The sequence below is a fragment of the Talpa occidentalis genome, unplaced genomic scaffold (genome assembly GCF_014898055.3).
Source record: "Talpa occidentalis isolate TD23 unplaced genomic scaffold, MPIMG_talOcc4v2.1 talOcc4.6, whole genome shotgun sequence".
Taxonomy (NCBI): Eukaryota; Metazoa; Chordata; class Mammalia; order Eulipotyphla; family Talpidae; genus Talpa; species Talpa occidentalis.
The window spans coordinates 107054816-107078780 of NW_023604972.1; the positions used below are offsets into that span (position 1 = coordinate 107054816).

Consider the following 23965-nt stretch of genomic DNA (forward strand, 5'->3'; position numbering starts at 1 on the left):
GTAGGAGTGGAATTGCTGGATCATATGGAAGCTCTATGTTTAGTAGGTCCAGAAATCTCCACACAGCTCTCCATAGTGGTTGGACCAGTTTGCACTCCCACCAACAGTGCAGGAGAGTTCCTTTTTCTCCACAACCTCGCCAACATTTGTTGTTGCTAGTTTTTTTGATATATGCCATTCTCACTGGTGTAAGATGGTACCTCATGGTAGTTTTGATTTGCATTTCCCTGATTACAAGTGATGTTGAACATTTTTTCATATGCCTGTTGGCCATTTGCATTTCCTCTTCAGAGAAGTTTCTTTTTAGCTCTTCTGCCCATTTTTTTGACTGGATTATTTTCTTTGTTGTTGTTGAGTCTCATCAGCTCTTTGTAGATTTTTGTGATCAGTCCTTTATCATTAGTGTTGTGTGCAAAAATGTTCTCCCAGTCGGTGGGGTTTCTCTTTGTTTTTGTTATTGTCTCTTTTGCTGTGCAGAAGCTCTTTAATTTGATGTAGTCCCAGCTGTTTATCTTTGCCTTCACTATCACTGCTTTGGGTGATGTGTCTTTGAGGTGCATGTCATGTAGTGTTTTGCCTATATTTCCTTCTATGTATTCTATGGTTTCAGGTCTTATGTCTGGTTCTTTAATCCATTTTCCTCAAAATTATCTTTGCCTCTGTTTCATCCCTGGTACATGAACACCTTTAAGCACACATTGAGAAACAGGCTGGCATTCACCATTGGGTGACTGTTTGCCCTTATAGGGTCTTTTTCTCCTAAATTTTCACAACCTTAATCCATCAGTTTTTGATTTTATAGATAGGAAACTAGTCTAGGCCAAGATATTTATTCAGCGTGGATTTCCAATAGTTAGTTCCTTAAAATCCATGCCACAATATCATAGGTTTGGGAATAAGGGGGTGGGCAAGAACAGGCTTTAGAAAGATCAAATTACAATTTTAAATTATGCAGAGTTGTTTTAAAATTATCTCATTCCAACTTCTCAGTGAGCTGAAGGCATGACCACCTGCTGTAGCAACCTAGGAAACAGGATCCTTTCTTCCCTGTTCTGTTGCTACTTATAGCTCAACCTACTGTTTCATACTCTCATAACTCAAAATTAACTAGTAATTCAAAATCATGGTAGTCACTCAACAGTCCAGCCAGATCAATTATTTTACTAAATTGATCAAATTATTTAATTTAAAGGAGACTATCATGAAATTACCTCTAAAAAACAAACTTGGGAGAGCTGTAACTAAACTAGCTGCTAACCCTTGCCCTTATATTTTTCTTGACCCCCCAAACCTCCCTAGCTTCATCCACCTTGGGAAATGTAGCATTTTAATTGGACTTTTTGCTTCATGCCTCCTTAAAAACAATTTTCTCTGCAATAAGCTGGATGATACAGGGAAGAAAAAAACAGGTTTATCCTACTAACCTGTTTGACCTTGAACAAATAACTTCTCTGGGACTCAATTGAGGATGATCCTCACACTTCAGAGTATGGTGAGAATACAACTATATAATGTGGATGAAGCATAAAACCCTATGTTCAGCACACATCAGAGACTCAAGCCCATCCATTTGTGCATGAGTACACTGATTCTCATCCCTTTGCCTTAATTATTGTGCTAACATTTGATGAGGCAGTGAATCAGCAAGCATCCTACCCTACCCTCGTGGAGTTTACAGCCTGCCTGGGAGATAAGCAGTAAACTATGATTACTGCAAATCAGCTGTGAAGAAAATAAACCGGGGCCATAATAAGTGGGGACAGGGTAGCCTGCTGTAGACAGAGTGGTCTGGGAAGGACATCTCAGCTGGGATTGCTACAGTATGAAACGAACCTTTCCAGTGAGAAGTGGTGAAGAGAAATCCAGATAGAAGAAAAAGTAGAGGCATAGAGCTAGGAAAAACACCTGTGTTCAAAAGCAAGTGAGGTTGAGTGGCTGGTGTGTTGAGAATTGAACTGGACCTTGTGTGAGAATTGGCTGGAGAGATGGGCAGGGCAGGAGTCAGGTCATCCCAGTATTGTGCAAAAAGGAAAGAAAGGCTGGGAATTTATTGTAAGAGCAATAGGCAGGATTTCAAAAAGGAACCACTTATGAGCCAAATTTCAGGTTTAAATGTGGAAAATGGTTTAGTATTGGCAAGGTGGCAGAGAGGGACCAGTTAGTAGGTTATCACCATACAGACTAGGCAAGCAATAAGAAAGGCTTGGATGGGCATGGGCAGAGAAATGCATAACTGGGGGCATATGAGGGAGACAGAGCCAACAGAACTCTCATCAACTGGCTATGAGAGGAAGAGTTCAGGATGACCCTACACAATTACTGTCAATAGGATGCTGTCCATTCTGACAATACCTCAGCCTCTCATTTTCATGTCCCGTGCCCCAGGGCTTTTGCACTGGATATTTTCTCTGCACACATTTTCCTCCTAGATATCTAGGAGCAGTCCTTATCTGCTCAAGGTCTCCTAATGATCCCATAGAACACAGCGGCATCCTTTACCCAGTCACTGTCTCCTCCTTTTGCCTTATCATCCGAGCATGACACTACCCAACATAGGTTGATTTGTCTGTAACTATCTAATTTCTCTACAGAATTCAAGCTCTATTAGGGACCATCTCTATTCTATTCATCTTCGTAGCCCCAGAACCTGAAACTACGCCTGACATAGAGTTGTAACATGTCTTGAGTGCATTAATGAGAAAAAATGTTTCTCATCTACTGGCAGCCGTCTTACCTGGTCACAGCCAATGGACATGACCAGATATACCTCTGCTATAGAATACGTCCTAGGAGTTCTTGCTTGAGTTATTATGTGTAACTAGTTGACAAGCCTTGGTAAGACAATTGGAAACCAGTGAAGAACTAAGGGATATGACTACCCTTCATTCTTTTTGCATTTTCAAATGCTCTCCAGACTACACAGTAGAACTATTCCTGAAAAATTTAATATTAGAACTCTCAATTTTCATCTAAATGCAACATATTTTTTTTTCAGGCTCAAAAACTTATATTTTTTTAATTTTTAAAATTTTTTTAATTAAAATTTTATTTTTATATTCCCCTTACAATTACAACCCCCTTATTTTGACCCTAAGCCCTCCTTTCCCCGCCCCCCAACCCCCTTAGAGTGTCTCTGGTTCATAGCTGTTTGTTGATTTTGATATTTTCTTTCTTATAGTTATTCTTTTCCTGGTCCCTTATTTAAGTTTTCTAGATTCCTGCTATGAGTGAGACCATCCGGTATTTTTTTCTTTCTGGCTTATTTCGCTAAGCATGATCCCTTCCAGCACCATCCATGTTGCTGCAAATTGCATTTGTTTATCTTTTTTTGAATGCTGAGTAATATTCCATGGTGTATATGTACCACATCTTCTTGATCCAGTCATCTATTTTTGGGCATTTGGGTTGTTTCCAAAGGTTAGTTATTATAAATAGTGCTGCTATAAATATAGGGGTGCAGGTGCTCTTTGCAATTGATGTTTCTATGTCCTTTGGGTAAATACCTAGGAGTGGAATTGTTGGATCATATAGAAGCTCTATGTTTAGTAGGTCCAGAAATCTCCACACAGCTCTCCATAGTGGTTGGACCAGTTTGCACTCCCACCAGCAGTGCAGGAGAGTTCCTTTTTCTCCACAACCTCGCCAACATTTGTTGTTGCTAGATTGTTTAATATGTGCCATTCTCACTGGTTTAAGATGGTATCTCATTGTAGTTTTGATTTGCTAAATGCAACATATTTTAAAAGGCATGTGAAATTTGTTCTACAGTTGTACTATAGGAATCATTGTTTTAAAAGGGATACTGTAAAACAATGGCTTACATGTCAAAGTGCTTAGTTTAAGACTGGGAGAAGATCTGCTTTGATGGAAGGCTATATGTTTCATGGTTCCCTCTTACCACAGTAAGAATAACTCATACTGTTTTCTCATTTTTCCTTGACTGCTAGGAAGCTCTGTATTAAATTTAGAGTTTAATGGCAATAATTATCCTCAGCCTATATCCCTCATACAGTTACCTCTTTCTTTCCATTATGTAACTTTTGTTCTTTAACATTTCTTTTATAGATGATCCTTATAAGTTTCCTCAAGTTCTTTCTGAAGTAGATAAATAACAGGCTATCATGATAATATTCATTTAATAATGGAGATTGCAGACCTGCCTTCCACAATAGCTGTGTAATTACTTCAGTTGTCTGCACCTCTAATGCTCACTTGTAACATCTTAAATAGGAGCTAAATGGCTGAAGTTTTTAAAACCCTAACATTTTTAATAGCAGGAATAGTACTTAACATGTTTGAAAAGAAGCATAGTTTTCTCTAGTTCAGTTGTAACATTTTTGCTTATGTCAAACACACCATCTAACAGAATCCAAACAGAATGCCTACTAGGAGACAAAATCCACTTCTAACTCATCACAGCCTTAAAGTATTTTGTCTTACCCACATTTATTAGCTAGTGTCACTTAAGTTAGTAAAAGTTTACCTCTTCAAGTCGTGCCCTTGTGGAGAATTGATTAGTTGTTCCCATTACCATGTAGCTTATAGAAGATGAGCCAAGATCAAACCTAGAAAAAGAAGTTGCCAAAATGTATTGCCAATAATCACTGGACATTTTTTAGTGCCTCATCTATAGTAACAGTTAACTAAGAACTGGTTAGGAATGAAAAGACACGATCCCTACTCTCCAGTGGGTTAAGATCTAATGGCAAAAAGTAACACAAATCAACAGCTGAATAAAATATAAAATGCCCTAAAGAAAATGGTGAAGGTGGTAGCGCTATAGGAGCCAGATCAGGGCAGACTCAAGCATGGTGAGAAGGAAAGCTGCAAAGAGGTCAGTCCCTCTATCTCTCCACTCAAAAACCCCGTTAGTAAGTATTGTTGTATTACAAGCAACAGAGCGAAAAACACAGCGAAGCCAAGACCTTTTCCAGTCATAGTACAATTTTTGTCACTACTTACTTTTGTACAAGTTTATTCCAATTTTCCCTCAGAAACTTCCAGGCCAACGGATATCCTACTCGGTTTCTGCCAATAGTTGAAAGAATATCTGGAAACTCCTGAGTTTTTATTATATCTCCCTTAAAACTTTGATCTAGTAGCCTAAAATGATTAAGAAGAAATGTCAACTGTGACTAGGCCACACAAAAGTTATGATTTCTGTAATTTGTGAAAGAAAAGTCAATATACCAATAATAGAGACAATAAAGGAAAAGTAGGTAAACACATGATAAACACATTACAGGTATGAAATAAAAGCTAGTATCTATGTAACATTTGCCACACCCATTCCCATACAGTCTCTCATTTGCTCCTAAAAGGTATCCCTAGTCTATATTTCTAAACAGGTTATTTTAACAACACACCAATACATACTCCTTTAAATATTTTTTCTGATACCTTTTCCTTAACCTACAACACACATTAGATGTGTACCCACTTGCATGAATGTTCCCAATACAACAGGCAATTCCTGGTTAGGAGTACATAGGAAAATACAGGAGGCTCTTGGTCAGAAGAACATAAATGAGTCACTCACCATTGAAGCTTTTCTTTATCTTGGCTGATACAAAGGGCAGATTCAATTTGGTTTTTCTCGGAACTGGACAAAGATGACTGGTATTTATTAAAAAGAAATTCCCAGCCTTCAGGGTCCTGGGCTCCCACTACAAATACTGCCATGGTGACATCGTTGGGCAGGCTGTGGAAAGAACACACCCGCTGAGAGTCAGAGGGAGGAGTGCCATCTGGAGGTGTTACGGTACCAGTTATGAACTGATGAACTGCCCCATGATCAAGCAGCATGCCTGGAAATGTAAACAAAAATAACCTCTTTCCTTCAGTAATATGAAAGATTCAATAGGAAGTATCTAAAATTAGCTCTTTCATAGCTCAAAGGGTAATGTGAAATGCCACTTTTAAAAATACCTACATACTTAATATTCCTTCGTGATGCTGGGTGACTAATAGGTAGCAACTTTTCAAACCAATAGAAATAAATTCAAATTTAACTCAAAGAAGTTCCCACACAGCAGCCAAGAATCCAACAGGACCACTGTGTGAGGCATACGTGTGTATCATTGGGTGTAAATAGTTCCTGGATGATCACAGCTGGGACTACATCATATAAAAGAGCTTCTGTACAGCAAAAGAGACATTAACCAAAACAAAGAGACATCCCACTGATTGGGAGAAAATTTTCACACACAATACTACTGATAAGGGAGTGATCACAAAGATCTACAAAGAGCTGACTAGACTCAACAAAAACAAAGTAAACAATCCAGTCAAAAAATGGGCAGAAGAGCTAAAAAGATACTTGTCCAAAGAGGAAATGCAAATGGCCAACAGGCATATGAAAAAATCTTCAATATCCCTAATAATCAGGGAAATGCATATCAAAGCCACAATGAGATACCATCTTACACCAGTGAGAATGGCACAATATTTAAAAAAAAAAAAAAAACTAGCAACAACAAATGTTGGCGAGGATGTGGAGAAAAAGGAGCTCTACTACAATGCTGGTGGGAGTGCAAACTGGTCCAACCACTATGGAAAGCTGTGTGGAGGTTCCTCAAACTATTTAAAATGGAGCTTCCATATTTTCCAGCAGTTCCACTACTAGAGATCTACCCAAAGGACACAAAAACATTAATACAAAAGGACACCTGCACCCCTATGTTTATTGCAGCACTATTTATAATAAGTAAAACTTGGAAACAACCCAAATGCCCAAAAATAGATGACTGGATCAGAAGATGTGGTATATATACTCAATGAAATACTACTCAGCAATCAAAAAAGATAAACTCATGCTATTCCCAGCAACATGGATGGAACTGGAAGGGATCATGCTCAGTGAAATAAGCCAGAAAGAAAACAGAAAAGTATCGGATCAACAGGCAACAACTATAAATCAGAAACATTCTGCAGGGGAGGAGAAGGATCAAAACGGGAGGGAAAGCACCAGGGACTATGGTGGTGGTGCACTGGTGAATTGGTGGTGGGAATTTCACGGGGGCTACACCTGAGAGGAGAAAGCAAACATTGTACAAAAAATGAAGAATAATGTAAAATATATATATAATAAAAATATATATAAATAGTTCCTGGATGGGATTTAAGCCCCAAATATCAAAGAACTGAAGAGTGGCAAGAATGACTTTCCCACTAGAGGAAGATCTGCCCTGCTTAGACCAGGCTACTCTAACGCTGCACATAAGGGACTTTGTAGAAAGCAGCTGTGACTATGAGATGCATCAGCTCTGTTTCCGTCCACCATGGCTGTCTCAGTTCTGGCGAGGTTTATGTTCTTGTCTATAAAAAAAAATGGGAAATTACCTAATTCCATTCTAATTGTCAGATATTTGACTTTTGTGCATAGAAGTTTCCCTCCTAGCATCCCTCATCACTCTCTCAATGAGAAAGACATGGTTAAGACATGGTTAATCTTAAAAAGCAATACATTTCCCCAGAAATGGCAGTGGAGAGACTTGTGAGCATTTGTTTCTTCTCCCAACATTTAGCAGAAAAGATAACCTTTACATGATAAAATTAGTTGTCGGGTAAAAACAGACCTCAGATTTCCATTGGCTTCCTTCCACTTTCTGAAATAGCCTTCTGCCCTCTGCACGCAGGGCTGGTACTTGCGCACACAGGCGAGGAGGAGGAGCTGGCTCCGCAGCATTCGCTCTGAGACAGAGCCTTCATCTGTCCAAGTCTGCTTATCGATGAGGTCCCTCAGGAGGCTGATGAGGAAGGCCTGAGAGAAAGCCACTTGTCAGTTTGTCCCAGGTCACCTCACATTTACATATTCCAGTATACCCCCAGGTGACAGATTAAGCTTTAGAAAATATTAAACTCTTGATTTAACCACTATGTAATTCTATTTATATTTAATTACAAATATGACCCAAACCAAGAAATGAGGAGACAATGATTTTATTTTGGATGAACTGCCACATTTTTTAAAGATTTATTTATTTATGCATACAAGAACTGGGGTACAGGCCAGAGGTGTGGGGGGTGAGAGAATTCACCAGAGACAGAGCGGGGAACAGAACAGGCAGATCCACTGAAATACACCGCTAAAGGGAGCAGCAGGTGAGTTAGGAGAGGTCTGCTGTGCCATGTGGGTATCTCCCCGGCCTGCCGAGATCAAACCCACACTGCAGAGGCTGTGGATAGCTTCACAGTGCTGTCCTTACCCATTGCGCCACCAGGGAGGCCCCTGAACAGCCACATTTAAACTAAAAGTTGACGGCCTCCCTGGTGGCACAAGGGGTTAAGCATAGCACTGTGAAGCTATCCGCAACCTCTGCAACATGATTTCGATCCCCAGCCAGCCAGGGAGCTACCCACATGGGATGGCAGACCTCTCCTGTCTCGCCCGCTGCTCCTCTCAGCAGTATATTTTCAGTCAGTCTGCCTTTTCGGTTCCCCACTCTCTCTCTGGTGAATCTTCTCACCCCCTGCACTTCTGGCCTATAACCCAGGTCTTGTATGAATAAATAAATAAATCTTTAAAAAATAACTAAACTGAAAGTTGATAGCACTAAGTTTTAGAGCAAATTATACAATGAAATTTCATGACATTTTGCCAAAACTAAAAATATGTGGTCTCTTCTTCAAGTTCCAGGGACCTGGAAAATCTTAATAGCCACCATCATAATGCAGAAGATGAAACAGAGGATTTGTAAAAAAGGGAATAACAAATCCATGAAAATTAAGTAGACTCCAACATTGCTATGGACTTAATGCCACAGTGAAACCAAAATCTCCATTATCAAGCCAAAAACTGACTTTGTATCTTACTTTCTTTTATAGCTCTACCATTACACAGACATTTTATATATGTGTGTGTATACACACACACACACATCCACACACACCATAAAATAGAATTATTTTCTACACCAACCCAAAAGCAAACCACAGTTACATCACTACTCAGTTTATTTCAGGCTTTTACCTTGAATTGAGTTTCCACTTCATCCATATCTCTTTTCTCCATTAACTTGTACATAGGTATCAGCTCATTTAGCCCTTGGAACACAGGCATGATTTCAGTTTCATGTTTCAAGTACAGGGCTAAATCCAGGGCTTTTTCAATGGATAGCTTTCCAATGCTGGTCAAGAGATGTGATGTTTAGCAGTTGGAAAAAATCCACAAATATCAATGCTTTACTTTTAAAAGATATTTTAATAATCTCCCAGCAAAACAGCCAATCAGGTATAAATGCCCCTTGTAAATAGTGACTGTTATGCTACTATCTTTTCAGTCACACATAACATCTGGCATGTTTTATACAGTGAAGGAAGTTTTCTATAACAGAGCGAGGGCTCACTTGTAGTTAAGGCGAAATGGAAGCATGTCAGCATCTGTCCCTTAATGAAACACTGGATTATATGAACTTCCAGAATAATATGGGGGTTTTGATCAGAGGTCCTTCAGAGACTACCATTTAATCAACAGTGTGAGTACCTAAACTCCACACATCCTTGGCTCCATTTAAAAATGAAGCTGAAATAACAGTAAACCATCACTGAGGGTTAGTGTTAAAATCCTCAGTAGTGGTGTACATGCTTATATAAGAAAATGCCAAGCCCTCTAAAATTTAAGTAACACGAGGAGAGGAATAGTTACATTAGGCGAAATAGCTATCTGCATCCTCCATTGCTTTTAGTCCCCCTGGCAGGCCCAGAGTAGCCCAGTAAAAAGAACCAGAAGGAATAATTCACCATTTAGAGCAAAGGAACATGGGAAATGTGGAGAATGATAGAGTAATTTCTTCCACCTGCATGATTCCCCTTACAATTTCAATTCTGCCTGAATAATGAAGTTAAGAGTTTTAGTCTTGAGGATTATTTCCTTACTAACCATTATCATGGGGCAAAAAAATTGGATAGCATTTACTCTATCAACCACACAAAGATCATCTGACTGGGCCATATTTTATAAGCCCTACTCCATAAAGATGCTATAAAGTTCAGGTATTTCAGCTTAGAGGGGGAGAAAAATCCCTCCATTAATTTGAAGGATGTAACGCAAACAACTTAGACGGAGCCACCTGGTCGTCTAAGGAGACTTCAAGTTTGGTAAAAACCCAGCAGGGAAAACCTACCCTGTTATATATAGCAGGAAAAAAAGGCTTTAGAGAGAAGGCAAAGGACTTTCCCTAGGTGCTGATCTCCTGGTTTTCTATACTTGTGTCTCAGTCTGATCCAAGTTGTTAATAAAGATTAAAATAAAGATTCCTTCCTTCAAGTTACTCAGCAGACAGGAGGTTATTTATAAGGCTAAAAGCAACCTTGGGTTGGTAGAACAACTTAAGGGAAAACACCCTCCAACTTCCTATTAGCAATCAATCATTTCCATCTTTAGAAGAGAATTTGAACAATAACAGCTGCTTTCAGAAATAAACCAAGACTTGGAGCAGTTTATATTACCTGACAAGCTGAAATGCATTGTTAATGAGACTGGCCCGGTCATTACTGCTGATTGCTGTGTGTGTTCCTTTTAAAAGGCCAGTCAAAGAATCCCATCCATCATCCTCATAATGCACAATGTAATAGCCATTCATTCCCACATTAAATTTGATCCATTCCACCTCTTCTGGGAGGATGAGCACATCTAGAGCAAATAAAATAAATCATAGCTTCATTTCCTCTCTTGACTAAGGAAAGCTTTTCTGACCGAAGACTGGACAAAAAACTTAAGGCAAATATAATACTGAGCAATTTCAATACTAAAATGATTTTTATATTGAGCACATTTCTTTTAGAAACCAGAAAACAGGATCCCAATACACAAAAGCCAACACTAGTTTTAGTCACCAATTTTGTGAGATTTATGGTTTTATACAAAGAATGCAGCCACATTTCAGGCCAAATATACATGATAACCCTGCAATGCTAAGAAAGCAATGACAAATTTCACTAATAATCCTTCATTTTTTTAAACATTACATAATTCAAATGTTCTAATCTCTACGTGGCAAGATATGGCTACTGAATTGTACTCTGAAAACTATCTTCTTCACTAGATATTGAAAGCCAAAGATTTGCTAATGATAAAGGTTGACCTGATCGTTTTTGTTTTAACCAGATAAATAGCAATGAAACTTAATTTCTACAATAAATTACCTGTTTTGGTCTTCAGCAAAAATCTCTGGACTGAGTCTGATTTGCTGGTTATGAATGTCAGTGGAACATGCCACAGGTACCTAAGGTAAAGGAAGATGGGTTCTTCATTTATTGTGTTATCAACAGTTTTAAATCACCTATCATGCACCAGGGACTGGCTAGCTTAGGAAATGATGATAACAGATGCTATAGCCAAGAGGTCAAAACATTATCAGCCTATTTTCCGGATTTTCAGGGGGCACTGACCCATGTAGGATTGATCCTTCTTGAAATCTTTGAGAGGAGCTAGGAATTTGGGTTCACATGACCTCGACAGACTTCTCCATGACTTTAGGCCCTGTGAGGCCCTCTCTGAGCTCCAATCAGACATACCTAAGAACCGTGACAAGCAGCGATAGCACAAATCGACATGATGTGCCTCTTATATAATATACTAAAGTAAATAAATACAATGTCACTACTGTGGAATGCAAATTCCTACCAATGATGTATAGCATAACATGAAGTAGTAGCAGAAAACCCAAGTCAAAGAACAGGCTGTAAAATAAATGACCTGTTCTTTTCAAAAATAGCAAGGTAAGAAAAAGACTGAGGAAAAGTTTCCAAAAAATGAGATTGGGAGATGTGACCACTAAACTATGAACCAGAATGTCTTTCTCATTTGTTATAAAGATATAAGGATAACTGGAAAAAGTAGAATAAGGTTTATAGATAATGGTTTTGATAATTCATAACTCAGATAAATATAGTTTGGTTATTTAAGTGAATGTAAGGATTTGAGGAAAGGTTACATTGAAGTACATGGGGGTAAAGGAGCATTGTGTCTCCAACTTACTCTCAAACAGTTAAAAATGCTATATAGCAGCACAGAGAGAGAAGAACATTTTTTAATGATTGCCTTAGGTTACATTGAGAGGCTGTATTTTAGAATAGATTATATATTGATTTAGAGAAATTACATATATATGGTATACATATGTAAATCATATAGGGTATTCTTTGGAATCTTACAACTTCTCTATAAGTCTGAAATAACTTCTAAACTTTTAAAAATAGCTTTCAAAGGGGGTCAATTAAGTTGTAACACCTCATTTCTAGTGATCTTTCTGTAGCATTAACTTGACAAACAGGTTCCAGGATCTAATGATAACTTCCAAAGGAGAGAAATGAGTCTAATAATTCCCAGAAGTCACCTAAATATTTAGGTTTTTAACTCCAACCCAATGCTAGGCACTAGTTTACTTTTGTTGCAGTTGTTTAGATTGGAGCCAATTTCAAGCCATTAACAGGAAATTATTGTGCTATCAAACTATAAAACAAACATGTTAAACAATTATATATTTCAGCTTTACTGAGATGAACAAAGGTTTAAATTACCTTTGTTTTGTACCTGACCTTAGAGGAAGCATTTTCAGTTTTTCACCACTGAAATAATGTAACTATGGGTTTGTCATATATGGCCTTTATTATACTGCGGTTTCTGTTCCACCTATTCCCATTTTGAGGATTTTTTATTATAAATGAATATTGAATTTTATCAAATGCTTCTCTACATCTTTGTCATTCCTTTTGCTGATGTGGTGAATTACACTGATCAATTTTTGGATACTGAACCATCCTTAGATATCTGGAATAAATCCCACTTGGTCATGATATATGATTTTGGTTGAATTTGGTTTGCTAAGGTTTTTTGTTGAGGATTTTTACATGTATGTTCATCAGGGATATTGGTCTGTGTGTGTGTGTTGTGTGTTATCTTTGTTTGCTATTGTTATAAGTGTGATGTTGCCCTCACAAAATGTTTGAAAGCATTCCCCCTTTTCTCAGTTTTTTGGAAGAGTTTGTTTGAGAGGGATAGATATTGTCTATGAAGGTTTGGTAGAACTCACTAGTGAAACCGTCTGGTGCTAGGCTTTTGTTTTGGGGGTGGATTTTTTGATTACTGTTTCAATTTCCTTGGCTGTCTACTTTTACCACTACCAGTCAGGATAGTATTGGAGTCCTAGATAGAGCAATGAGGCAAGAGAAAAGATATAAAGGAATCTAAATTGAGATAGAGGTACTATCACTATTTTTGATGAGATAAGAGAAAACCTTAAAGATGCCACTAAAAAAAAAAACTAATTGAAATAATAAATCAGTAAAGTAGAAGGCTACAAAAATCAATTTACCAAAACCAGTGTTCCTACATACAAATAATGAGCTAGAAGAGAACTAAATCAAGAAAACAATCCTATTTACAACTGCACCAAAAAGAACTGCCTATAAGTAAAGGAGGTGAAAATCTACACAATGAAAACTTTAAGACATTGTTAAGAGAAATAAAGGAAATGGAAAGATACTCCCTGATCATGGATTGGAAGAATTATAATTGTTAAAATGGCTAGCCTAGCCATGCAGATTTAATGGGATCTCTGTAAGGGTTTCAGTGGTACCCTTCAAAGAAATATAACAAGCATTACTATAATTCCCATGTAACAAGAAAAGCCTTGAATAGCCAAATCGATGCTGAAAAAAAGAAAAATAGTGCTATCACACTCCCAGACTTTAAATTATACTACAAAGTTCAAAACAGTGAGGTACTGGAATAAAAACAGACACACAGACCAATGGAATAGAACTGAAAACCCAGAGCAACATGGCGGCGAGGAGACGCTGCGAGTAAGATCTCCCATTAAAAAAAGTTAATAGGGAGGAAAAGCGGCAGGTCCCAGTGAGAACCGGACACGGAAGATAAACGGACGACTCCAGCAAACTGCCCGAAGAAGAAAGCGGCCATAAAAGAGGACCAGAAGGGAGGGAAGCGCAGAACCCTGCTCCCCTCCCCCGCCCACAGAGGCGGCACTCTCCGACCGGCAGAGAGGAGGAAACAACAAACTAAAACGGCCAACAAGAACAAAGGACGCAGCAAGCGGGACTGGGAGTGGAAAGGAACTATTGCAGCCACCACACCCTGTGAACGGGAGCTGTGGAGAACCCCCGCAGGAGCCGCCGCGGAGGTGAGCTCCGGGCGCCATTGAAGAGAGCCCCGCCCAGGAGGAGACCAGCCCCAGCACACAGCCCCAGCCGCCCGGTAAGCCTGCGCGGAAAGCGGAGCGCTGGAAAAGCAGACGCGGAGCGGGATTGCGCGGGAGCAGCGCGGATTGCGCGGATCGGATCGCAGCTGCCCAGGTCCCCGCGCCTGCGACCTAGGCTTGCGGGGAGACGACCTAGGCTTGCGGGGAGACGCGCGGAGGCCCTCCCGGAGTGAGCAGCAACCAGGCGCCCAGGCAGGGGAGCGGGATTCAAAAGGCGCCATTCCTGCGCCACTGATCTGGGCTACAGCCCGCGTCCTGGAACTGAGGGCTTTGGAACTGAGACCCGGGGCACGAAATTAGGGGCGTGGGTTCCCCACGACGGTGGGGCACAAGGCAGACACAGCACCCCAAAGCCGTTGAGGTGTACCCTACCATCCCTGCTCTGCTCCCTGTCCCACTGGGTGGAAAATCAGCTCCCCAAGGGCTCCAGGAGAGATCTCTGGCGCCACCTAGCGACTTGAAGCCAGCACAGGCTCCTGAAGCAGCTAGTGGCCAGCTGGGGAGTTAGCCCACGCCGGGCCCCTTCCGAACAAGTAGTCTGAGCCCACAGGGAGAGCGAGCACCCAAAGCCGGGGCAGACCAAGCGCGCAGAAGAGTGTGCCTGAGACCGGACGCGCAGGGAGTGTGTCCCACAACACCATTATAGAATAGGGACATTTCTTCAGTAAAGACTACCTGCAGAAGGCTTCCTCAGGAGCCAGAGGTGAGCGGGGGAAGTTCGCCCACGCCAGAACCCCTCTGGCCTGCAGTCCAAGCCCAGAGGGGTAGCAGGAACCCACCGCCGGGGCAGACCAGGCGCACAGGGGAGTGTGTCCCCACATCGGCATTTTAGAACAGGGACCTTTCTCCAGTAAAGACTGCTTGAAACTGACAGATGACTCCTGGAGGAACCAGGGGGGAGCAGAGAAGCCCACCCAAGATGCCGGCCAGTCCCAACTACACAGTGTCCCAACGCATACGGCAAATTAGAAAACAGACAGTAGGGAGGAGGAGAACCACACGCAACCTAGCAACTCTCCAGAGAAAAAGCACACCACAAAAAGAAAACCAGCCCCCAGATGGCAACGACAGTAACTTGGAAGAACTTCTGAGCCTTCCAGAAAGAGAATTTAAAATTGCCGTGATTAAAAAACTGACAGAAGTCATAAAGGAAAACAATGATAAGGGAAAAATAATCAACGATCAGAAGAATGAAATTGAGTCCCTAAAGAGGGAAGTAAAAGAAATGCAGGAGATCAAAGAATTAATGGAAGAACTAAAGAATTCTGGGAAAAGCAATGAAAGCAGAATTGATGAAATGGAAGAACGAATAAGTACTCTTGAAGACACAGAAATAAAAAGAACCAAAACAGAAAAGGAAAGAGAAGTACGAAGGAAAAAGAATGAAGAAAGACTTCGGGAACTATCTGACTCCATGAGGAAAGGAAATATAAGAGTTATAGGAATACCAGAAGGAGAGGAGAGAGAAGTAGGAACAGAGAAAATATTCAAAGAGATAATTGAAGAGAACTTCCCAAATGTGAAGGAGGAGCTGAAAATTGATATACAAGAAGCAAGAAGAACACCAAACTTCCACGACGAAAGGAAAAATACAGCAAGACACATAATAGTAAAGCTCCCAAGAATCCAGGACAAGGAAAAAATAATGAAGCTGGCAAGAGGGAAGAAACAGATAACATTCAAAGGAAAGCCAATCAGACTGACATCAGACTTCTCCGAAGAAACACTACGGGCAAGGAGAGAGTGGAGGGACATAGTCAACAGACTCCAAGAAAACAGATGCCAACCAAGAATACTCTATCCCGCAAAGCTCTCCTTCCTCTTTGAAGAAAGAATATGGACTTTCCCAGACAAACAGAAACTCCGGAATTTCATTGCAACTAAACCCCCACTCCAAAAAATACTACAAGGAGTCCTAAAGCCAGAACCTCAGAGGGACGAATAACAATGAAAGAAGGCCAAAAAAAAAAAAGTTATTAAAGAATAAATAAATAAAATCAAAGGAAAGACAAACACAATGGCAAATACAGATGTTAACATATCAATATTAACTCTAAATGTAAATGGACTAAACTCTTCAATAAAAAGACACAGAGTTGCAGCCTGGATTAAGAAACAAAACCCAACCTTTTGCTGTCTCCAGGAAACACATTTAGCTACAAAATAAAAATAGGCTCAAAGTTAAAGGATGGAAAACAATCCTACAAGCAAATGGACCAAAAAAGAAAGCAGGAACAGCTATACTTATATCAGATAAAACAGATTTCAAACTCAAAAAGATAAAAAGAGACCCCAATGGTCACTACATTATGATCAAGGGGACAATACTTCAAGAAGAAATAACACTCATTAACATATACTCACCAAACGAAGGAGCACCAAAATATATCAGACAACTGTTGTCCTCTCTGAAAACAGACATCAGAGAAAACACATACGTAGTGGGAGACTTCAACACACCACTATCAACAATGGATAGATCAACAAGACAAAAAATAAGAAACCAAAGCTCTAAATAAGGACCTAGAGCAATTGGGCTTAACAGACATCTATAGAACACTAAACCCAAAAAAAACGGAGTACACATTTTTCTCAAGCGCACACGGATCATTCTCCAGGATCGATCACATACTGGGGCACAAGACAAACATCAACAGATACACCAAGATTGAAATCATATCAACCATCTTTTCTGACCATGAAGGCATCAAACTAGAAATAAACCATAAAAAGAAGGCAAGGAACTTTCCTACCTCATGGAGATTAAAAACCACACTACTGGAAGACCACTGGACTAATGAGGAGATGAAAGAAGAAATTAAAAAATTTTTTGAATTGAACGACAAGGAGGACACCAATATCCTAAATGTATGGGATGCAGCAATAGCAGTAATAAGAGGAAAATATATAGCAATAGAAGCTCACATCAAGAAACAAGAAAGAACTCAAAGAAACAACCTAATCTCGAAGCTCAAAGATCTAGAAAAAGAACAACAAAAAAAAACCCAAAACCAGTAGAAGAAAAGAAATAATAAAAACCAAGGCAGAAATAAATGAAATTGAAACTAAAAAAACAATCCAAAAGATCAATGAAACCAAGAGCTGGTTCTTTGAAAAAATCAATAAAATAGACAAACCCCTAGCCAGGCTCACAAAGGAAAAAAGGGAGAAAGCACAAATAAACAGGATCATCAATGAAAGAGGAGAAATCACAACGGACACAGCAGAAATCAAAAGAATAATCAGTAACTACTATGAACAGTTATATGGAAACAAGTTTAACAATCTAGAGGAGATGGACAAATTCCTACAACTCTACAATCACCCAAAGCTAGATAAAGAAATAGAACACCTAAACAGACCAATTACAATTAGCAAATTGAAATGGTAATCAAAAACCTCCCCAAAAACAAAAGCCCAGGACCTGATGGATTTACAAATGAATTCTACCAAACATTCAGAGACGAATTAGTGTCTATCCTTCACAAACTCTTCCAAAAAATTGAGAAGGAAGGGACAATACCAAACACGTTCTATGAAGCCAACATTACACTAATACCAAAACCGAACAAGGACAACACAAAAAAGGAAAACTACAGGCCAATCTCCCTAATGAACACTGATGCAAAAATCCTCAATAAAATTTTAGCCATTAGAATCCAACAATGTATCCATAAGATAATTCACCACGACCAAGTAGGATTCATTCCAGGGACACAAGGATGGTTTAACATCCGAAAATCAATCAACGTTATCCAACACATCAACAAAAAGAAATATAAAAACCATATGATAATATCAATAGATGCTGAGAAAGCTTTCGACAAAGTGCAACACCCATTCATGATAAAAGCCCTTGAAATTCTTGGGATACAAGGAACATACCTTAACATCATAAAGGCCATCTATGACAAGCCAACAGCCAGTATCATTCTCAATGGTGAAAAGCTGAAAGCAATTCCATTAAGATCTGGAACAAGACAAGGATGTCCACTCTCACCACTGCTTTTCAATATAATACTGGAAGTCCTAGCCAGGGCAATAAGACAAGAGAAAGACATCCAAGGAATCCAAATAGGAAAAGAAGAAGTCAAACTATCACTATTTGCAGACGATATGATATTATACATAGAGAACCCCAAAAACTCCACAGAAAAGCTAATTCAACTCATCAATCAGTTCAGTAAAGTGGCAGGATACAAAATCAACACGCAAAAGTCAGTAGCCTTCCTATACACAAACAATAAATCTGAAGAAGAAGAAATCAAAAAAAAACCATCCCTTTCGTTATTGAAACAAAAAAAATCAAATATTTGGGAATAAATCTAACAAAAGAGGTAAAGGACCTATACAAAGAAAACTATAAACACTGTTAAAAAAATAGAAGAAGACACAAAGAAATGGAGAGATATCCCCTGCTCATGGATTGGAAGAATAAACATTATTAAAATGGCCATCCTTCCAAAAGCAATATACAGATTCAATGCTATTCCAATCAAAATTTCAATGTCATTCTTCAAAGAAATAGAACAATTATTGATGAAATTCATATGGAATCAAAAAACCCCGAATAGCCAAAGCTCTCCTGAAAAAAAAGAAGGGAATGGAGGCATCACACTCCCAGACTTCAAACTATACTACAAAGCCATAATCATCAAAACTGCATGGTATTGGAACAAGAACAGACATACAGACCAATGGAATCGAATAGAAAATCCAGAAATAAACCCACAGATTTATGGTCAACTAATCTTTGACAAAGGAGCAAAGACTATGCATTGGAGCAAAGAAAGTTTGTTCAATAAATGGTGCTGGGAAAACTGGGTCGCTACATGCAAAAGAATGAAGCTTGACCACTACCTCACACCATACACAAAAATCAACTCAAAATGGATTAAAGAATTAGACATAAGACCTGAAACCATAAAATATATAGAAGGAAATATAGGCGAAACACTACGGGATTTGCACATCAAAGACATCTTTACAGACACATCACCCAAAGCAGTGATAGTGAAGGCGAAGATAAACAGCTGGGACTACATCAAATTAAAGAGCTTCTGCACAGCAAAAGAGACAATAACAAAAACAAAGAGAAACCCCACCAACTGGGAGAACATTTTTGCACACAACACTAATGATAAAGGACTGATCACAAAAATCTGCAAAGAGCTGATGAGACTCAACAACAACAAAGAAAATAATCCAGTCAAAAAATGGGCAGAAGAGCTTAAAAGAAACTTCTCTGAAGAGGAAATGCAAATGGCCAACAGGCATATGAAAAAATGTTCAACATCACTTGTCATCAGGGAAATGCAAATCAAAACTACCATGAGATACCATCTTACACCAGTGAGAATGGCACATATTAAAAAAACTAGCAACAACAAATGTTGGCGAGGGTGTGGAGAAAAAGGAACTCTTCTGCACTGTTGGTGGGAGTGCAAACTGGTCCAACCACTGTGGAAAGCTGTGTGGAGATTTCTGGACCTACTAAACATAGAGCTTCCATATGATCCAGCAATTCCACTCCTAGGTATTTACCCAAAGGACACAGAAACATCAATTCCAAAGAACACCTGCACCCCTATGTTTATAGCAGCACTGTTTACAATAGCTAAGCTTTGGAAACAACCCAAATGCCCAAAAATAGATGACTGGATCAAGAAGATGTGGTACATATATACCATGGAATATTACTCAGCATTCAAAAAAGATAAACACATGCAATTTGCAGCAACATGGATGGCGCTGGAAGGGATCATGCTCAGCGAAATAAGCCAAAAAGAAAAAGAAAAATACCGGATGGTCTCACTCATAGCAGGAATCTAGAAAACTTAAATAAGGGACCAGGAAAATGAATAACTATAAGAAAGTGAAAATCAAAATCAACAAAAAACTATGAACCAGAGACACTTTTAGGGGGGCAGGGGCGGGAGGGGAGGGATTGGGGTCAGAATGGGGGCGCTGCAATTGTATGGGGAATATAACAATAAAATTTATTATCTAATAAAAAAAAAAAAAAAACTGAAAACCCAGAAATAAACTCACACTTATAATATGGACAGTTAATCAATAACAACGGAGTCAAAACTATACATTGGAGAAAGAAAGTGTATTCAACAAATGTGTTGGTTAAACTGGACATTCACATGCAAAAGAATAAAACTAGGCCACTGTCACACCTTACACAGAAATTAACTCAAAATGGATTGAAGACTTGGATGCAAGACCTGAAACTATAAAACTCAGATGACAGACAAATAATTGCACCACACTGGTTTCAGTGAGGTCTTTGTAGAATCATCTCCAACAAGAGAAATGAGAAAAGTAGGACAGTTTCAACAAAGAGAAAGAAATGATCCTTAAAACAAATACACCCTACTGAATGAGAAAAAATACTTATATATGGTACATCTGACAAGGGGCTGATATCTAAGATCTGTAAATTAAATAAAGAAATACATACAATTAAATAAAGAAAATAATGGGCTGAAGAGCTACATAGACACTTCCTCAGATGGCCACGGCACATGAACAAATGCTCATCATCACTTATCGGAGAAATGCAAATCAAAATCACAAGAAGATACCATATCTCACACCTGTGAGAATGGCCCACATCAAAAAGAATAGAAACAACAAAGTGTTGGCAAAGGCGTAGAATAAAAGGAGTTTTTGTGCACTGTTGGTAAGAATCTAGAGTGATATGGCCCTCATAAAAACAGCAAGGAGAGTTCTCAAAATATTAGAACAGCTCTACCAGACAATCCCATTCCTAAGAATCTACCTGAAGAAGGCAAAAACACTATTTCAAAGGGATACATGCATGCCTATGTTCACTGGCTGTTTACAACAGCCAAGTTATGGAACAACTCAAGTGCCCAGGAACAGATCAGTGGATTAAGATGTGAAAAACAAAAACAAAAAAAGATGAAATTTGCCAATTGAATCAACATGGACGAAGCTGGAGGGGATAATGCTAAGGGAAAGAAGTCAGAAGAAAGATGGTTTCACTCATATGTAGAATTATAGAGAATACAAAAGATAAAACCATACCAATAACAAATTCTAGAGCACAAGTGTAGAACTGAGGCTACCAGATGGGGAAGGACAGTGGGGAGAGCAAAGTATGGAAGGAGCCTCACAGACTATGGTGCAGGACTATGGGGGCCTTGGTGGTGGGTGTGGTGTCATGATCTGCATCAGAAGAGGTGTGATTCTATACCTCTGAGTCATATACAGTGTGGCACACCAATGTTATGACAATAATGTCAGTCATCTTTTGAGAAGATGGTGGTATGTAAGTCAACTTCATAGGATACATAAATTCTATTGAAATATTTTAGTGATAAAGGTAGGGGCATTATTTAAAAGATTTTTTTATGCTCCTGTAGCAACACCTACAAATGGTTAATTTGTGTCATGATCAATAGAAGGATTCAATACTATAATTATAAGTATGACTTGCTGTGAGCTCATTTATTGTCACATTTAATCTTGTGTTTTTCCACAGAAAGGATTTAAAATATCTATTTTGGGTTAATTTTCCAAAGCTGATGCTATTGCTTTTACAATGTTTTGTGAGAAAAAGAATATTTAACAGGAAAAAAAAAAATCAAAGGCTAAAGTGTGCCTGGTTAGTCGGTGGGACCCAGTGAGTGCTAAATGCTCAGAAGCTTTGCTTGCTTAGTATGAATTAAATCTTGTTGCCACTGAAAACTAGAGTGTTCATCCACATGGCTTCACTTCTGAAATTTACATCTACACCTATCAAACTTTTAAAACCAGAGTATAGAACACTTTCGGCTAGAATTCTTTCTAGCTAACACGAGAGACTGTAACAGCTCTGTTTTAATACCATTTCCCCATATTTTGCTGAAAGGCATTAACCATCATTTATGTTTAAGCAGAGAGTTCAGGACATGGGGCGAGGGAAGTGTAATTCATTCTTCATGTTTTTACTTATTCAAGATCTCACTTCCATAAACAAATGAACGTAGAGTGGCAGGTGTGAGAAATTAGTTCCTGTTTTCAGTCAGTGTGGCGGTCTGGGTGAAGAGCTGCCTGGCTGGACATGGCAAGTCCCTCGATGGACATCAGCGAACTTCCCAGGTTCATTGTAAGAAAGTTTTATCCTGCGGGCCTCTCCTGGTGGCGCAGCGGTTGAGCGCTGGGCTGCGAAGCTGCCCGCAGCCTCTGCAGCACCGGTTCAATCCCTGGCCACTGGCGAGGGATAGACCTCTCCTGCCATGCCCGCTGCTCCCCTCAGCAGTGTATTTCATCAGTCTGCCTGTTCTGTTCCCCGCTCTGGTGAATTCTCTCACCCTCCTGCACTTCTGACTGTACCCAGTGCTTGTATAAATAAATAAATAAATCTTTAAAAAAAAAAAAAAAAAAAAAAAAGAAAGTTTTATCCTGCAAGTCAGATGTTACAGCAGCAACAAAATTCGTTTCTCTTAAGAACATTACCCAGTTTCTGATGCGTCGTCAGCCCCTTTCATGTAGTGCTCTTGCTTCATATGAACATTCTTTCCTCTCATGGTGATGGTTATCAGGGGAAAGCCTTTCTGCAGTGTCCAGGTGTTCATCATGGTTTTCACATCAACGCCTTCCTGTCGCCAGTGCTGGTTTATACACAAAAAAGCAGAGATATGACCCACTTAGACCATGCTCTAAGAAAAGGCAGAACTCCAGCTTGGATTCACAGAGCTGCTACTGATTGACAACCTCCTCGGTGAAGCTCTTTCTCATCTGCCCCTCTGGCCCCCAGTCCTGCTCCTTCCTCCCCCACTTCCTGTCATCACCCCCCCATCAGAGCACTGAATACTGACTCTTCATTCTCCTCCTCTGCACGTACATATCTTGAGAGCAGGTACAATATCTGGTTTTGTTTGACATACCTCAGGCTTGGCAGCAGGCACAAAGCAAGCATGTTAATGAATGAATGAGGGAGACAGTGGCTAGTTTTCAATACATGCCTCGCTATGCTGGCTGTCAGACAAGCAAGGAAGAGAAGAATGTATGGCGAAGGGGAGTGCTTTTACAGAGACAGCCCAAAGTCAAAGAGTGGTGAATGCAAGAGCATATAATCTTTTAAAATATTTTTTTAAATATTGAAGCAAGAATAAAAGGGAAAATATGCTATAGGACATTCTAGAAACCAGTGAATCAAGTCATTTCCAAAAAAGAAAAAAATTAATAAAGGCAAGAAAATAAAAACATGGTGAATAAAATTCTGGTAATAAAATAAAATAACCAGACTCACAAGTTCAGATAAAGGGAATCAGACTGTTCTGTGACTCAGATACTGTGAATTCTATGTTTCTTAGCAGTTAAAAACCTGAGAAATGCTAAATTCAAATCCCTGCCCTATAATTTACTAACCATATGCCTTTTAATTTCATATTCCCAGCTGGAAAGATGGGGATAACAGTACCTCCCTCTTAAATTTAGTGTGAAGAGTAAAGATGATACACTAGTACCTTATCAGGGCTGAGCACATGCCCGACACATAGTAACTGCTCAAGAACCCTTGTTGCATTGGGCCTGTTTCTTCATTGTTAAAAAAAAAAAAGCAGGTGGGGGTGCGGGGGGGGGGGGAGGGCCTCCTGGTGGTGCAGGGCTTAAGTCTCAGTGCTATCAAGCTATCAGCAGCCGTTGCAGCACAAATTCTATCCCTGGCCAGGGAGATAATCCACATGGCGCAGCAGACCTCTCCTGTTTCACCTGCTGCTCCCTTA

General features: G+C 39.5%; 1 protein-coding gene across 2 annotated transcripts in view; it reads right to left on the reverse strand.

Moving 5' to 3' along the window:
- Positions 1–23965, reverse strand: part of ERAP1 (endoplasmic reticulum aminopeptidase 1) — a 48663-nt gene that overhangs the window by 3220 nt on the left and 21478 nt on the right. For both annotated transcript variants that reach the window (XM_037529778.2, XM_054688254.1), the window contains exons 11-18: positions 22695–22849; positions 11146–11225; positions 10450–10633; positions 8972–9128; positions 7578–7762; positions 5540–5701; positions 4963–5103; positions 4484–4565 (exon numbers count right to left, since the gene is read on the reverse strand). In XM_037529778.2, the coding sequence (XP_037385675.1) occupies positions 4484–4565; positions 4963–5103; positions 5540–5701; positions 7578–7762; positions 8972–9128; positions 10450–10633; positions 11146–11225; positions 22695–22849 (1146 nt within the window). The remainder of the gene's footprint in view (positions 1–4483; positions 4566–4962; positions 5104–5539; positions 5702–7577; positions 7763–8971; positions 9129–10449; positions 10634–11145; positions 11226–22694; positions 22850–23965) is intronic.